The sequence below is a fragment of the Rissa tridactyla genome, chromosome 4 (genome assembly GCF_028500815.1).
Source record: "Rissa tridactyla isolate bRisTri1 chromosome 4, bRisTri1.patW.cur.20221130, whole genome shotgun sequence".
Classification (NCBI taxonomy): Eukaryota; Metazoa; Chordata; class Aves; order Charadriiformes; family Laridae; genus Rissa; species Rissa tridactyla.
In genome coordinates this window covers 31520478-31538930 of record NC_071469.1, presented here as the reverse complement: position 1 = coordinate 31538930, position 18453 = coordinate 31520478, and the positions used below count along the sequence as shown (strand labels likewise).

The following is an 18453-nucleotide window of genomic DNA, read 5'->3' as shown; positions in this document are numbered from 1 at the left end:
TGACTAATATACAAAAGGTGGTAAGAATAATTTTATTGTATTATTAAATAGGATGTCTTCTCTTCAGCCATTACAAATTTGTAGATACTACATGAACTACAATACATAATTTATCTTTTTATTGTTGCCCATATGATATATTTACACATGCAGTTAGTACCGATGCCATGCTACATTTTGTTAACAGCATTTTGTTGTTTGCCAGACTCAAAATGTGAGCATTTCATCTTCTGTAGGAAAATATCTCTGGGTGGGTGGAACGCGTGTACTAATCTGCAGAAGGTTGGAATCATCAGCGTTTCAGGCCGGGCTCCTCGAGCATGTTCCCTTTTCTTCCCTAGTACACATCATCAGAGCAATGAATTTCTATCAGGCAAGTGCTTTTTTTTTGTGTGGGTTTTTTTTTTTTAAAATGTAAGAAACAAGAATATACATTTATACCCAACAGCCCCGTGATAAAGGCTAAAACCCATGAAACTCGATGGCATTTACCATTGATACCACTTGGAAAAGAAAACATTATAAAAATATTTGGAAGCCAAGCATAAGTAGAATTTCAGCAGTGTTTGTTTGTTGTTGGCTTTTTTTCCTGGCATCACCTGCACAGTTATGAAACGATATGTTGCTTTGTGAAGGAAGAGCTGGTGCTACGAGCAAGTTACTTCGTTTGGACTCTCTAATGCTTGAAAGGCCGTTGAACTATTTTATTCTTAACATAAATAATCTGTACACGTCCTGTGCATTAACATTGTGACATCGGACAAAGACTTTACAAATGCAACTTCAATTTAAAATTGTACATTCATTTTCAAGTTGTACATATTTCTTTCTTTGTTACAGAGAAAATTGCAATGGGGCAAAATAAATATAGTGTAACCAAACCGCAGTCTCCAATTCCATATGACTCAAGATCAACCAGAGTTAAAAAATGACTACTGTTAAGATGTTGTAATCATCCAGGAAGGTAAAAGATGCAGAGGACAAACTGCACTGAAAAAAAAAAAAAGAAAAAAGAAAAAAAAAAGGCAGCCCAGAGTTTGATAAAAAAACCAAAATCTAAAATATTAAAGTAAAATTCCAGTGTCACTGTTTAAAATAAACATACAGAACAGGGGTAGGCAGGGAAGGGGCACACACACATTAGAGACATTATCCTTTAATGGGAAGCGGTGAGTGGCTGCGGGAAGGGTGGCCGATGGCCGTTCACCAGAAAGCTGCGGGCGTCGCACCACTTAGGACTTGTTGGCCGAGCCAGAGGAGCGGCGCAGCTTCATGGACATGCGGCTCTTGCTAGTCCGAGGAGACATTGGAGAGGCTAAGTCTGTTCCATCCACCTGTGCTGTTGCTGCTGCTGGAGTTTCTCCCGGCTGAGTCTCTGGGCAGAAGCCTGCAGAGGACAGCAAGAACCAGACGGGTCAGTGCCAGCCTCCCGCGCTCGCAGCGAGGGAATCTATTGACAAGGGGCAGAGAGGAATTTCAGTGCTGCTCTCACTCCCACAGCATCTCCTAGCCCTTTACCAGCTGTGGGTGACGGTACTGCACATGGAGCTAGCAGCTGCCACAAACCCACCTCTAGAGAAAAGATGATGCCAGAAACCACTGAGCTATGGGACTGCAGAACCCCCTTGGCCCTCGGCAACTGAGGCAGCACTGAAGTGGGCGACCTTCTCCCGCTAACCGGGAGAACAAGCAGCTCCACTTCCCTCACGGGGATGGGGAGTCGTTATTCAAACCACAACCCAGAAGAAACCGGTCTTTAATGAGAACATGAAGGTTAACAGCTCGTTGCGCATGAAGGGAGCTCTAGGAATGCAGCTGAAGAGGTGGAGTGAATCGGGGGCCAACAGGGAGAGTAAAAACATCTTCTCCCATCCCAACTTTAGTCGGTGCTTCAAAAGGCAAATTCCTACAGGGCCCGCAAGGCAGAAGCTTGAACAGATCATACTAACTGGATGCACCATACGTTAACGTTTCTTTGTAAAAGGAACAAGATGAATTTGAGATAGCGGTATGTAGTTCATTAGCCCAGTGCCCAGAGCGATGCCTCAGTGGGCCCAGAGTCCTCACCGCGAGAGGACAAGGCTCTCCCCTTACTAAGGGCCCGTCTCCAAATCTTCTTCCACAGAGATACAAAAGGAAAAGGAGAAAATATGAGTTAAAATTACGTTCTCCTTCCCATGTTACGGAAAATTAACACTATGAACTCCCAGCCACAGAACTAAACTGCATTTTAATTAGCCGTTTACAGAGCCTGACAGCCCGATTGAACTCAATTACCTCTGTCGCCACTGATCGCTTCTGACCCGTAGAAATTACGGACAGAAGCTTAGTCCTGCAGAAGCCAATGGGGAAACCCCTGCTGACTCCAGTAAGCCAGAATATCACTTGCTATTTCTTCCACATCATGCTATTACTGGCAATTCTTTAAGATAATGATGCAATAATCAGAACTGAAGATCTCTCTCCCTCAGTATACATTTTATATATAAGGGGTGCAAAGAACATTCCAAACTGATCATGATTTTTTTTTTTTTTTTTTTTTAAAGACTCCTCTAAAATAAAATGAGGTCATCAGGTAAGAACTCTACGAGTACATTTAAAACATATTGTCATAAACCTCAGCGATTTAGCGACCTGGCCGTCCTCCTCGCCTGGTCCATCACCTGCCTGCTCCAGAGAGACGGCACGGTGCTTTCTATCTTTTCCAAACTGACACGACCCATCAAAGTGACAGGGAGGAGAAAGGGCTGTTATTTGTTCCCCAGCTGGTGACAGTAATTCTGTTCATGAACCAGGTACTTCATTGCCAAACAATCTGGGAAAGCATGATAATGCCCGACTGACTGTGCCTTACAGAAAAAGGCAGGCAGGGAAACATGCACTCTCATTTTCTGAAATTCTATCTTGTTCTAATTTTACAAGGAATTAAAGCATTTCAAATGGTGGAAGTTAGAGAACAGAAAATAACCGTTGTTGTTTTGCACAGCATACCATTCACAGCTAGCGTGAAAGACCTTCCGTTTCAAGCCTTTGCCCTTTACCTTGATGTGGCCAATGCTTTCTAGTGGAGGTTTTGGAAGGAGAAGAAATATCACAGCATTTCTTTCTTTGTTGAGAATGAAGAAGTGATGAGGAAGGAGGAGTGGAAAGAAGTGAGGAAGGGGAGGGGGGGAGGGAGGGGAAGAAAAGATAAAAGATAACAGGTGTGAGACATGAGACACGAATCGCAGAGATTGAAGGGTATTAACAGATGAGCACAGAAAACGGAATTTCGAATTTCATTATGCAATTGCTGCTCATGCTACAGGTTAAAGAGAGTGATGAGTTAGTTATGCGCAATGAAGCAACAGCTCTGAAATCCGGCGTCATACTTACCAACTAAGCATTACAAGAAAAAAAAAAAGGAAGAGAGAGAGAAAGAAAAGAATTCTATAACATTATAGAGATCCAGCAACCTTATTCACAGCAACTGAGATACATCCTAAACATTGTCTGAAACGCTCGTTTAGAGTCTGTGAAAACAGTTCAATAGTCACACACATACACACAATCGAGAGGGAAAAACAAATGGCAACTTGATATATGGCTTCTGCTCCCCAGTTGTCTCACAGTATTAAGTATGCTAAAATTATAGCCAGTCGCAACATGAGACTCCTGAAATCACGTAAAGAAGAAAAAAAAAATGGAGTATTTAAGCTAGTTAGTCTGCATCGAAGTGCCAAACTCTAGTGTGAAATTTTGTCACAGGTTGGATAAAGAAAACATTAAAACACCCCATTATTTCAATTAAGGTATTATTCTAGTCCTATCTTAAAATTTTGTCTCCAATTCCTGCAGACAAAAGCACAGATTCACGTGCAGTTCCTCCCCCCGCCCCGGCTTTTTTTTTTTTTTTTTTTTTAGGAAACTGACTTAGAGCTATTGAAGAACAGAAGTCATGTAAAGTGATATTCACATCTGAACATATTACACCAGAAAAGTGAAGAATAATGGCACTTAAAATATATTTTAAAGTCTGACAGCAATCAACCGGCTGATTAGTAACTCAAATTCTTTGGATTTTAGATAAGGCTATATATCAATATATACATACATACGCACATACACACACGTGGATATTAAATGTGGTATATAGAAATTTTGCAGGTTTCGTTTCCCCTCCACAGTTTTAAAATCCTCAGTGTAAAATGTTATTATCTTTATCTCTCTACGCAATGAAATATTTAGTCATCCAAAATCTAAAAATAGGGTTAAATAAGAAGGTTTTATTAACAATTGACCTACAACCAGAAAGTTCCATAAAATCAATAAAACAGATGTGTTAGGGTTTTTAAGAGGTTGAAAAATGTCAGGAAGTGATCCATATTTTTCATCTCTTAGGCTTGACAAATGACAAATATCATAGCCTGATGAGCTATGATATTTTGGGGCCATAATGTAAAGCCGTTTCAATCGCTTCTGAACAAGGGGGTGGATCAACAAAGTTGAAATGCGACATTTTCACACTCCATTTGAAAATTTTATGATCTTCTGACAATAGTATGTTGGTTAGTTGACTCAGAAATTAACTATTTAGATGCAAAGAGGAATCCCAACTGCACACAGGCGGAGGTAGAAGTGAGGTGAGGTGGAGGGACCGTAACGCAGGCGCTGGCATGACTCATCTTGCTCGTCAGTTCTGACTTTCAAAGAGGTGAAAAATTCACCGAGCAGAAGCCTGACAGGGTGCTGACGTTTCAGACAGGGTGCCGCATGGTAAGACTACTCTCAGTATGTCTACCTTTATCACACCTTGCTGCCTGGATCAACGTTTTCCTGAGTGCCACCTCTGAGAAGGACCACAGAGGAAAATATCATTTGTGCACGTTGGTAAATTTTGACGGTCTTTTAAGGTACTTCACCTTCCCCGCCTGACCTCCAGGGAAGAGGGCAATCATTTTTGTACAGCTTGTGCCCTTTGCAACTCTTACAAATTCCATCCAAACCCAGCCAAGTTGTCCGTCATGCTCAGCAGAGCTTTGCTAGAGTCAAGGAATTAAGTCTCTTGCTAATTTTGGGAAATGAGGAAACAAAGTGAGAAGCGGATGCAGAGAGAAAGACTGCAAAAGCAGCTGCAAAGCAAGAGGAGAAGGTGAGGAAGAGACAGTGAGTGGCCTAAAGACCAATGAGACTGGAACTGGGTAGGGGAGAAAGAACCAAGAGACAGCCATGAGAAACAACACAGTTTATGTCAAAAGAGCAGCAGAGCCCACGTCCTGTGAAGAATGCTCTTCAGAACCTGGCTGGAAACGTATTGTTCCTCTCTGTCAACTAGTATCTGTGAAACCCACCGGCAAAATTCCCAGTCTTTCCACTAGTGGAGATTGAGACAAAGGCAGTTTTACCATTACTACCAATTATTGCCCTATCTCAGTCTGCAGGAGCTGGTGGTGCATCTAGAGGTTACAGTTTTGCTTATGAATCACGTGGCTGTCAATCGCTATTACAGAAACTTCCTCTTTTGCCCTATGCCTCAAAACAAAAATGGAAGGAATTACACAAGGAAAATGTTGTCACAAGAAAATAAAGTTGTGACGTCAAACATTCAAAAACTAGGCAATGTCAGGATTAAAATTTAATTTTGTCCCCTTGTGTGTACGCACAGGATGCTTTTTAATTGGACAATCATACTCTATTTCTGTCAGTGGGCCAATTTCATTTAATGTAGAAAATTGACCTGTTTGGGTCTCTAGCTGTCCACACAATTTACTGCCTCAAAGAGCTGAGGATCCCCAGCCTACCATCACCCAAGGGGTTAATTTGAGAACAAAAGTTTCAGCTTCAGTTGTTCCAATATGAAATTTTTGGAAAATTTCAGTTAAGTTTGGAGGTTTTGCTCTGATTTGGAGTGGAAAAAAAAAATAAATTCCTAAGTTTGGAGTGGAGTAGGGATAATGCGAAATTCTTGCGAGCCCTGCCGGACATACGGCCCTCGTTTCTGTATTTCAACCTCGCTTCCAATCACAAACTTGAACCACCATCATCAAGAAACTCTTCTACAGTGAGAAAAGCTCCATCGTTCTCCTGTGTGAAGGGGTAATACAGGGTCAAAAAAGATTCTCAGTTCGAAGTTACACGGCAAACAAGCAGCAGAAGAGATTAAGTTGCAGGCTGCTGAATTGGAGTTTCTCTTCTGCAAGGCTGGAGTATCGTTACCTCTACGTTTCCTGCTTCCCTGCCTGTCAGCTGGCATCCCCACTTCCTTTAGGAGCGAGGCAGCAGAATTATTCCGAACACAGGCTTGAAAATAGAAGGAATGATTGCTGGGATCAAAAAGCCTGATGATGCTTTTATTATAAGGAAAATACTACGACTACTGTAGAGAGGCCTCATCTTTATCAGGTTTACTATACCGAGGTACTATTTTTAGTAGGAAGAAAAAAAGAAGATGGAGAGAAACCAAACCCAAGACATCAGTACAATTTAAAGCTCAGAATCTTAGCATCATGGGGTCAATAAGCCCTTCAATATCATTGAGCTTAGCATTGACAGTTCCCTCAACCTGTTCTGGTGTCACAGAAATCTGGTTTACTCAATAGCTATATAGCAGGTGTCACTCTATTGAACAGAGTCGGCACAAAGCAAAAAATACAGAGGGAACTGAATTATATTCTGTGATTAAGCGCAGGTAAATCTCTTTTTTTTTTTTTTAAACGTACACATCCACTACATGAAATCAGGTTCTTAAACATGGGAAAGTGAACTTGCCAGATATTTTGACAGGGCAAACTGAGTACCTAGATAAAACAGCAGCAGCCACAATCACACCACTCTAAGGAAGGAAACGGCTTTTGCTGAGGGCTGAGCCTTTGGTAAAATATGCCAATCTGAGGAAAGCGTGTTTGTTACCCAATGGCATCTTCTCTATTTGCTCTGATTAGCATAACTCAAACAAAAAAAATGGCACGCTGAAACCAGCCAGCAGGATCTCAACAACAAAATTATACCACTTGGTGATGGGCTGTAGTAGCTTCACAGTTGCTATGTATCTTCCTTAGAACAAGAGACTGTATATAATATTTTATAAAAATTAAACATATTCAGCAATCGTAATCTTGGAGATCACAATCCAATTAAAGAATGAAGTCTATAATGTCTGAAATGTGGAAAACTTCTAGTCTCTTCTGGTCAGTTATTTTTTGTTAAAAAGAACAGACATAAATGAAATATTTTGTATTTTAAAAGAAGAATTGTGATGTATTTTTAGAAGCTGGTCAGAAATTTTCAGATGACATGGAAATGTCTGGCAGGGAGCCTGCATGGTTTTGTCCTTGGGGGGTGATGAATGCATGTGGATTCCCAGGCAGGACTCCAGTGCCATTCCGGTGTGCGATCCTGGCACAATTCAGAGCTCCTCACCTATTTTTCAAAAAATATGCCTGTTGTAGGGACCCTGGAATCATAGGGGTATGTATTTTTTTTAATAGTCCATCGGGTGGGATCTTTCCTGGGGTCATGGCCCATCGAAGCTCTGTTGCCACCTCGCTAACAGGTCTGCCTTTACTACGACCGTAAACCAGAAGTTTCCAGGCTAACCCCAAGCCCTGGGGTAACTTTTTGGCAGATGAGTGCAGTGTTAATTTATACCTGCCTCAGGCTTTAGAATTTGTGCGCTCCAGAGTCAGCTTGGAGGCAGACGGTGTGGTGCTACCCCAGACACTCTGTCCTGCTGCCGAGTGTCAGAGCCCCTGGAGCCCCGGATGGAAGAGGAGTCAGCCCCCAGGCTGCAAGCAGGGCTGCCAGAGCATCCCCGGCGTCCCTGGGCTGAAATGAAAGCTGAGAGTCAGGCAGGTCTGGGGACAGGGTCGTTTGACTCTGCCGCTGGGTCACACTGTGCTGCATGTCCATCCTAGGAAGCCCCTGGCTGCTCCTGACACTGATGTGTCGGTCAGTCGCAGTGCACAGCACGGGGTCCAGAAGAATGTGTCCCTCAGGACAGGACATCACGTTTGGTGGTACGCAAACACACATGGAGATGTGAAATACATCGCAAGCTCATATTAATGAGATCCCTGCAAAAAAATATTACACTTGATAGAAAGGTAAAGTCGAAAATCAAGTTTCTAAAAATTGTAATCTTTTTCCAGGTCACGTTAGAGAACACGAAGTACGACTAGGGCAATTTTTAAAGGAATACAGGAATTGCCACTGCAGAGCAGTGTCCTCCAACGCACCAAACTAGTATAGAAAAAGCAGCTTTGCTTCACCCCGAAAGAATGAACTAGAGGAAGAGGGCAGGATGATTTAGCCTGGAATGAGATTTCCGAAAGTGAATAGGCAGAACTGATACACGTGCACTAGAACATGGAATATATACGTGTCGTATAAGTGTCTGGTGTTGAATACTTGCTGAGCGCATTAGGTAGGAAATGTGGCCAGAACTGGTACCCCTGGTTATTGCTTTTAATGTTTCTAGTTACGGATTTTCCCTATTCAAACGTTTTCATACATTAAATTCTGTTACTATTTTTTTTATACTGATTCAATGAATTTTAAATTACTTACTTTTAATTTAGTTTCCTTTTGGTCTTGACTATTTGCACTGGCGTAACTATACCACTTGTTATACTTCGAAACTGCATCTCATTTCTACTCATGGTTTACACTTTCAAGTGAAGGAGTCTCAATGTTTTAACATCTCTAAGTCATTCTTTCCGTAGTCCTATCACAACTCTTCTATAATTTCAGAATTTATTTCCGCATACTTTTGCAATTGAGAAACAATTTTTGAGATAACCACTTGCCAAATGAATTTGTTCTTCCAAAATTCATTTTATTTAGATTTTCCACAGAAGCATTTTGATTTATTCGTCATTAAATAAAGGTTTCCGAACAAGGAATTTCAAGTGTTACACATTCTTCTTCTCCTTCTCTCCTATGTTATCACTGCAGAATGTCTTACAACATCAATGAAAGACAGTACAGGGTACAAAACACACCACTGCCATCCAGTACTACTTGTTCATGCTGAGAAACAAAGGTCAACACAATAAAGTGTTACTCATTCAACAACTGTCTCTACCATTAGTTACCTTAATCCCAGAACCAGTGTTAGTGCTTCATGCAGACCTGAGGTTAGTAAAAGACTAAAACTTTAAGAAGATGTAGTGGTCATTTCTCAATCAGTGTGAAATTCTTTTTAGTGTGAACAAGGGCAACAGGGAAAGTTTGCATACAATTTGGTTACAAGCTTAGTGCTCTAGTAAAAGTAAGAGGAACAAAGGGGTTTTTTGGACACTTTGTCTTACCTTCAGATAAACAGAACTGATATTTAATGATCTAAAAAGAGGGGAAATAAAATAATGAAATAATCATAAGGAGTTCAAGAAATTTCAGAACAGGAAGGCCTTGAGTTACTCATTTTCTTTTACCGATTTTCTCATTAGTAACTGAAAATGCAGTATCCTCTTATAAAACAGGTATTTTACTGGAAAACAAAAGTGACCTTAAAACCAGCTTTGCATCTAATAACCTGGAAACAAAATTGATGATTGCAAGGCTCTCAGATTTGCAATTTAAAACTTTACGTTCTAAAAATGTAGCAAGCCTTGAAACTTTCTTATAGGGAAGGTGTACTTAGATTAAAGAACGGATCTACCTGAACCAGCCTGGAGGAAGGAGAACCAACGCTTCCACAGAGACTTTATACAGGGGAACACGGTAAAATTTACTGTAAAAATGCAGCGTCTGGTTGCTATATTAAAGCAGCTAGCCAAATCTTAATGCCAGGCACTGGCTCACGATGCCGGGCAACAGAATAAAGATTTAAAAGCAACTTTGCCTAGGTTCTCAAATACGTACATACAGTCTTTCAGAGTAATGGTACTTCTTAACGATGTGCCAAGGTCTGAACTTTTAGTCTTTATAAGTAAGGATACTGCATTTCAAATAAGATTGTACAAAAACAGTTCCTTTACTGTAATTCTTACCTGTCTCTGAGGGCAAATGGTGGTAAGGTGCTGGACAGAAAACCTGAGCAGCAAAATCCTCAAAAGTTGTAGGCTCTAGATGATGTTGAACAATTGTTTGCAGGTATCGTGCTCTCTCTTCGTAACTGGTTTAGCCAAGAGTTAAGGAGCAATTTATATCATGTACTAGAGCTGCTAAATATCAGTGTAGTAATTAAAAATTATTGGTTTTGTTAAATACATATCACGTAATTCAGTGATTGTACAGACTTATTTTTAATTCTTTACGTAACTATGATATCATCTGATGCACTGAAGTAACATTAACTGTAAGATAAACACGATTAATGTAAACTTTATGGTTCAACTATCTTTTTTTCACGTGTGATGCAAAACTTTGTGAATTTTTTTTTTTTCAAACACCAGCAACTTAAATACTCTCCTTTAAGTAACTGATTTGGTTGTACTCTGGTCACAAATAAATATAAAAATGTTACCATTTTTGAGAGGTATAGCATGAAAAATAATGTTAGCATTAACAAACTAAGGGATTTTGCACTCTTCCATAACAAGCTGCTTCCATAATCCCTACATACACACACACACAATCGCAGTTAAGATAAATACATAGCGAAATTTGAGTATTGGAAAAAACACCTCGTCAATTGCGCCGTTAAAACAAGCAAGAATATTTGCAAAGAATCCGCAGGACCCTTAAATACTGGCTAACAGGGTGTCGGCAGGGCACTGACAGCAAAATACTGTACTTCTTCCTTTTCCCTGTGTTCTCCCTCTCTGATATTATTGACAAGAGCCCGGTATCTTGAAGTGTTGTTGCTTTTGAAGAACCCTCTCCAGGCTTCTTGTTCCAGCAGGCCTGATTGTGCTGTTAGCACAGAGAGAGCGAGAAAAAGAGAGAGTATTTCTGCTGTTCATGAAAGCAACTATGGAAATGGCTGTCAAAATGTAGAGCAGCAGGCAGCAACATACAATTATCAAGAAAAACTACCATGCTGACTTCATGCCGCATAGTTCCTGAACTGAGAAATCGGTTAACCTTTTCTCTCACAACTTCCAAACTCCTCCAGCTGCACTCAATACATTGAATGAGGGGAGACCTTCTCCAGTTATCTTATAGAACCATAGAGTGATCAGAAATTTTTCCTGGCATTTACACTTCTGCACACTTTTTTTTCCGTATTTTATTTGCAGACAGGGAGATAATTTTCTTCTTACATAGTTCTGTTTTCTTTTCCTAAAAAAAACCCCCAAACAAGTCAGGATGCTGTGGAGGAATGTACTCAGAAACAGTTTCTTGAAGGTTCTCGGTTCTGATTTCAAGTCTGCTGCTCTTTTTGGGGAGGGCAGGGGCAGTGAGGAAATCACCTTTCTGACTTAATTTCACCATCTGTGAAAGGGGGATAATGCTATTCTTGCACACATTTTTAGCAATCTAAACATAAAAACTGCATTACAAGTGATAAGCATTTTTAATAACATGTGCTAGCATAATAAATAAATAATGATGCTACTTTCAGTTATGACAAGCAATAAAATTCTCAGCCCCAAATTACAGCTGGAAACAACACCCTTCATCTTAGCTTTTAAAACTATACTTCAACAATTACGGAGCTTTTTCTATGAAACCTTTTTGCAGTTGCTTTCTGTACAATATTTACAGTAGATTTTGCCTTATATCTAAATATGAAAAAAACATATAGTGATTATAGTATCTGAAAACAACTTCTAGTGAATAAACTGATCTTCATTGTACTTCCTTAGACCACAACTTGGCTACACAGCGAAACTGGGAAACAATTCTCCCTCCAAAATCCATGTTCCAAATTCTCAGCAGAACTCTCCAGACGGAAAAGCTATAATAGAAGCACGGGGACAAGAGAAAATATAAAAATCTCCCATTGTAATGGTTCTTAGGTTGGGGGATAAACACAGTATTGAGCCTTAACAGAGGAGAGTAATATAGCACAGTTTTTAAGAGGCTATGTATAAGTGGTAGAGGATGAAACTGATGGTTGAAGTCTAAATAATACTACATATCTCACAACTTGTTGAAAAGCACTTTTTTCATTGGGGGAGATTCACAGCTGCTGAATTTTCTGCAGTTAATAGAGTCCTTTGATTCACAGCAGTGCCCCTTGCACAAAAAATACTGGCCTTTGTGTATTACCAGAAACTAATTTTCTATTTGGCTGAAAAGGGAAAAATGGGGTTATTGCTTCTCCCTCCTACAGAGCTTTTCATTATGCCTGATGCACTCAACTTCTAAGCTCTTCTGAGAAAAAAAAATAACTGAAGAGGCAAGAGGTAGAAAAATGAGCTTGTTAGCACATTAGAAGTGAAGTATCTTGGTGGGCCCTAGAAATTCCCAGTGGTGTGTTAACTTATCACTCTATGCATGCTGGCACTGATAGTCTCCCAATTGATCACTCTCTTTTCGCACCAAAGGTGCTGCCAGGAAGCAAAGGCTGAAGGCCCACAGGAGAACAGGCTGCTATCAAAACAAGCTGTTTTTAAAAGTCTGCTTGAATGGGTAAAATGTTTCATGAAAAAGTAGGGTGGAGACACCTACCTGCTTTTAAAATGCTATACTTTCAGAGGTCTCTAAATGAAACCTTTTAGTTTATCCTATTATATCCAAAGCTTATACAAGAATAAGACTAAAATGAAGGAAAGTTACTGTTTTGAACGTGACAAGGACATTCCCATTCTCCAATCTAGGTGCCTATCTCCTAACCAAATAAAGAAGTCTCGACACAGATGCTGACTGAGGAAGATAATGATGTTTTCATTACACAGCGGAGAGGACGTGCTTATATCAGTTCTAGAAGTCTAATTCAAATGCACGCTTAGTACACCCAGAGAAAAATAATTCAGCTAGCCAGGTTGCCATTCGTCCTAACAATCCAAAAAACCATCTGCAGCTTGTTAAAAACAGAACACCGCTTAAAAACAAAACAAAAATCTGATGCAAACACCAAGTCCAAAGCTTGGTGTATTCTGCACTAAGAAATGACACGCTCTCCTCAGAACCCCTCTTCTGTATTAGAGACTGAGCAGCTGAGCTTCTAATACTTTTATCTTCTATTCACCTATACTTCGAGAACATTCTAGTATTTTAAAACTCTGTATTTGTATGCTTTTGTGGCTGAGATAATCTAGTTCTATGCTGTGCTTGAATGAAACTATCTGCAAGTGACCATAAACCCACGGTAGTTAATTTCTACATTACTTCTAATAGGCTAGACATTTATTTCTTTAAAACACTGCTCTCTAGGGAAGAGTTATTAGCACCTACAAATTGAGTGGCACATACAAACTCAATGGCTAGTAATAATAGGGCAATGCAAGCTGTATTCTTACTGTGAGTGGATGTTGCCACTGGCATCAGCAATTAAGATGGAATGGGAAGGATGCACAGATAAACCAATGGAGAAAGACTCTGGCACAGAGAGTGACTAAACACTTAAACAACAGTGTTGTGAGCTTTCTGCTTCTGAAGAAGGTGCTAACTGGAACAAAAGAGAACAGATAAAAAGGTAACATACACATTAATTATACAGGCAGTCACCCAAATCTGTCAGCTAAAAACTTGAAGATATGTAATTTGCAAAAAGCATAATGAAAAACCTAATAACTTAATTATACTTTTTCAGAAGATATTTTTTCTGAAAAATACAATAAATACAAGAAAAAAATCAGGTATTGTACCTTTACAGGTCACTCAGGTTGCAGTCATTGCAGCTAAAATTTCATTTGCATTACAATCCATTTTACTTATTCTCTTAATCTGCAATTATTCCTATTAATACTGAAAATACTCTACTTTCCATTATTACTGTAAGCATGCAATTTTTTTAGACCTCTTGATTTGCACTTGGGAACAAGCACTGAAATCCTGGCTGTCAGATCACCTACTTACAATTGATCTGTCTGAAAAACCACATCCCATGTCTTCACCTAACAGCTCTCCGTCACTGTTGACGGGATCACTTTCTTTTCTAACTCAAGCTCTGCTTAGGTTCCTATGGCCAAATACATCTACATCTTGCAGATGCTTTTTACATGATCTAACCCAAAACTTTTTTTAGCCATCTACACAAATAAATTATCCAGGCTCTTACTTCACACCTCAGTTACTGCCCTATCTTTTTCTCTGACCTCAGCAAATGAATTTTATTCCTCCTTATATCTACTCCAAGCATTGCAGAGCCCGCTTTCTGAACGTACTGCTAGGATGGGGCATTCTCTTCAGATACCACCATCAGTCTGCCGCTCCCTAGCACACAGGCAGGCTACTTTCTTTAACTTCATAGTCCATACCTATTTCATCAATTTTATCAAAACTACTCTCACCTCCAGTCAGTTCACACAGGCAGCCACACTCACGTTGACATTTTCAGACAGGTACTTTTGTGCTTTCTTCCACATGGCTTCTTACGCCTAGCATCGGGTCTCCGTAAGCATCCACAAAACAATTCCCCCTCAAACTCTCCCACACTTTGTTACAGTGCTTATCTAAAAAGAAACAAAGAAAATACCTTGGAAGACTTAAGTCCATTGCTGTGTAGGTCACACAACTATTCATACCATCTACTATTGTTTCACTATTGTTATCTGCCTTCATTCGTTGTCTTCAGTTTTATACTTGGCTTTTTTACTTCTAGGGGACAAACAACATCTGCCTTGTGCTGTACTCCACCTCAGGATAATGAGACTGGGGTCTATGCTAAAGATATGTGTGTGCCACAATAATACAAGCAAAACAGCTCTCCTTCTTGCATCTTCATCCACCATCATAATCTTTTTCCTTTATATCCAAAACAATTCCCTCATATTGCCTTTTTTTTTTTTATCCGTGGCTTTGTCATCATTCAATTTGGTGAGGAAATCTCTTTGCTACGTTTCCCCACATCTCCAGTTGTTTAGTCTTTGTTTTTCCTTTCCTGTAATTTTAACCATGCAATCTCCACAAAATCCCATACTACCCACTGCTCAGCCTCTTCTACTGTCTCCATCTTTCAAGTCCTTCTGTTGAATTCATCTCCTCATAGTCATTCCCACAGATTTATTGCGTCACTCTGACTAAACTTTTTCTTTCCATTCTTCTTATTCCCACCTCTCTCAGACTTTAGAACAAAGTCTGCCTGTAGGTTTTAGAACTGAATAAAATGCATTACAACAAATCTACCTAGCATTTTGCAGTAAAAGAAGAGTGGATGTACCATTACTAAGTTACAATCATCCAGAGAATACCAATCCTAAAATGTCATTAACCTGAGGCTGAAAAAAATGAAGAAAGAGCAGTTTCAACATGGTGTAAAATTTCCAAGCCTTTAATTAAGAGTATGACACTTCACAATTCTGTGATCTAAGCATCTAAGTGCTAGACTCACAAAAGGGCTGGAGAAGAAATCCTAGTGCCTGCTCCAAAGACCATTTGATAACAACCGCTTCCTGAGCAGGGAGAGGAATCCGGAGAGTCTCCTCTCCCAGGAAAGTACCGTAACCATTAGGCTATACAGACGAGCATGTACTGTGATTCAGAGGAGATCATATTTTATGAAACGAAGAGCAATTTCAGCAGTGAACGGAGTGTGCCTGATTACAAAATGTCCTCAGTCTCAATGGTTCGAACAGTTCTGTAAGAGGCAGGAGATGTGGCCTCAAAATTGGAAACCGCTCTCTCATTTCCTGGCTGATTGATATAACTAGGGAGTTACCTCCTGTTGTGTTTGTGTGGGCTCTAATCCAGCGAGCGTTCCTTCAAAACTCTTAGCATTGCTGCCCTGCGGGTCAGATGAGCAACGAAATACCTACCCACTCAATGGATAGAGAGAGGCATGAACTGGGCGTTTGGCTGTTCAGGATACAGAGAGGACTCGGGCAGCTCCGGTGCGTGCTAAAGTGGGCAGATCTCCAGGGAAGGGCGCAGTGAAAGCTTTAGATACCTGTGAACTTCAGAGGCATCCAAGACCAAGCATTTGCTGTGGGGAGATTCTCGTCACCTGTGTTTTAGGCTCAGGCACGTGTAAGGCTAGTCGGGAGAAACGTGGGTCAGACTGACAGAGTAGTTACATGCCTCACTGCTCTCAAGACTTCTGGAAAAATATACAGAAAACTTTTTATCATGACAGATTTTCCCAGCAGCTTCTGGAGCGAAGGATTATGTTGGGGAACCTACTCAATGGCACAACGTTAAAAAAAGGGCTGAAGAAATGCACAGTTCATTAATACACTAAAACAGTGATGGAAATATTTGTAATGTCCTCTTTAAATAACCACTATTTAATTCATTCAACAAAATTTAAAAGGAATGCATTTGTAAAGTCACCAATGGCAGAAACCCTGTACTTTTCCAAAAGTCAAAAGAAAGTACTTTTAATTTCAGAAACCACAATAAAATGTTACGCCTCAACTTCCATTTTAGTAGATAACTTCAAGATGATTTTAAACGCAGCAAGGTCACCATAGCTCAGGAAATACCCTAGAACTATGAAGTTCCAGGTTGTAAGTTCAACAATGCTGCAGGCATTTCTACATCCCTACTGATGGGCTGGTCAAGTCCAGGGACTGATAACACAATGTGTTTGGTTTTTTTCTTTTTAAGAAAATAAAAAAAGAAAGGTTTTGTGAAAGGGAATAAAGATGTGGGCTCTTCACTCAATTTTTTTCCATTACTGTGTCCCCCATGTCAGAAAAACTGAACAAAAATGTAAATGAGAAACTTCCATGAATGTTTTGTCCATAAATCTTCCCTCCTGTTGCTTATGTGTGCATCTGTATCTATATCTGTGCACCACTGTGTAGTATATCGCAATATAACTATATATTGGAATATGTGACCACAATACTGACAGAATCCAGTACCTGAGATTCTTTGACTCCGGTGCTAGGAAAAAAAGGAGTTTTTGACGATCACCTAGAAATACCTCTTAGAAAAAAGCCAAAGAATGCATTTCTAAATAGCAAGATGGACTTTTTCAGGTTAAATTACAAACTGCTGTCAGAAATACATATACAGCTGCATCTCTAGCAGTTCTGACTGTTAGCAAAATCACCTAAGAAGTCAATATATATTGATATGATTGTGGAGAGTACGACTTTGTCAGCTAGGCATTTGGAAAATAATTTAGACAAGCAGAAACCAAAGCACTGCTCCATCCTTAACTGGAAAATGAAAATCCTCCACCCAGAGATACTCACTTGTAGGATCAATGGACATCTACAAGAGGTTTTCTAACTGCACGTATACACTATTTATACAAAAAGAGATTAACAATATTTTAAGAAAAGCTACGTAAGCTGACACCCTCCTGTTTTCTACATTTGCCCCCTCAGAAAATTTAGAAGCACACCTCTTCTTTTCTAGAAAAAACCCAAATCTGTGGCATTGTCAACATACAAAAATGCTCCCAGAATATTAAAGGCCAAAGGAAACAAAGAAACAGTGAGGCACAGTGAACGGCATATGCTGGTAGGAGATTTTAAGTTTCTTGCTCCCTGGCCTGAAAAGGTGTGCAAACCCTGCAGAATTAATTGCTACAGTTTGAGGTACTTAAAATGATGAAGCCATCAGTTTTATTTGGCACATCTTTCCCAGCAAATTACAATTCCTGACGTCAAAATGTGAAAGGAGGACTGCCTCCAGCAAAAAGATAAGAAGTACAGGTTAGGACGAAGGCTATACAGAAGCTGAAAGGAAGAGTTAGCCATAGCAGAATTGGGGTTCTAAAGGCAGACAGGACAAAACCCACAGATCACAGAAATGGAAGTTTTTTTTCTGGGAAATCTCACTCTGAAAGAAGAGATTGTGCAGTGGTTGTCAAACCAGCTGAACTCATACTGAGTCGCAGCAATTTGTACTCTTTGTTGGCTCTTAGAATTAAGGATGTAAGTCGGGCTGCTATTGATCCAGTGTTGGAAGCCCTGCAACTAGCTGCGTTTTGTATGTAGGTGGGTGATAAGTATCAACTGGCCACACTGAGAGGAATAGTTAAAGTTCTCTCCTATTCTGAAAAGTGACTCTGTAGAAGTGGCATCATGGTGTTCCCTATTTATTGCATTTCAGCGATTTCCACATCTAGTTTGCACAGTATACAAATAAAAAGATATTTTTTTTTTCCAGCTGCAACTTCTGTTTACTCAAGTCAACTTGAAATCTCAAAGTTAGCCTGGGTTCTTTTCAGTTTCTTAAATACTGCCAATATTGAAAACGGCATATAAATCACAGAATTGAATCATAGAATTGTCAGGGTTGGAAGGGACCTTAAAGATCGTCTCGTTCCAACCCCCCTGCCGTGGGCAGGGATATATTTTGCTCCATGCATCTGTTTACACAACTATGCTCTAAATGAAAGCAGCTTCTGCATATGCAATTGGAACTTAGCCACAACACTGATGATTCATAAAGCAGAATTCAATTCATGCCCATCATGTCTGATGCAAGTTATTTAGGTGAAAGGGAAGAAAAAAAATTACTATGCTT

General features: G+C 39.9%; 1 protein-coding gene across 13 annotated transcripts in view; it reads right to left on the bottom strand.

Annotated features, from left to right (window-relative positions):
• Window positions 1-413: 413 nt before the first annotated feature.
• Window positions 414-18453, bottom strand: part of RALGAPA1 (Ral GTPase activating protein catalytic subunit alpha 1) — a 134441-nt gene continuing 116401 nt past the window's right edge. For 7 of the 13 annotated variants that reach the window (XM_054201024.1, XM_054201027.1, XM_054201031.1 and 4 more), the window contains 2 exons: window positions 9969-10093; window positions 414-1387 (listed from right to left, as the gene is read on the bottom strand). In XM_054201024.1, the coding sequence (XP_054056999.1) occupies window positions 1233-1387; window positions 9969-10093 (280 nt within the window). In that variant the 3' untranslated portion in view covers window positions 414-1232. Of the gene's footprint in view, window positions 1388-2991; window positions 3107-7626; window positions 9319-9968; window positions 10094-18453 lie in introns of all 13 variants that reach the window. The other 6 variants (XR_008466364.1, XR_008466365.1, XR_008466366.1 and 3 more) reach the window with 6 other exon arrangements.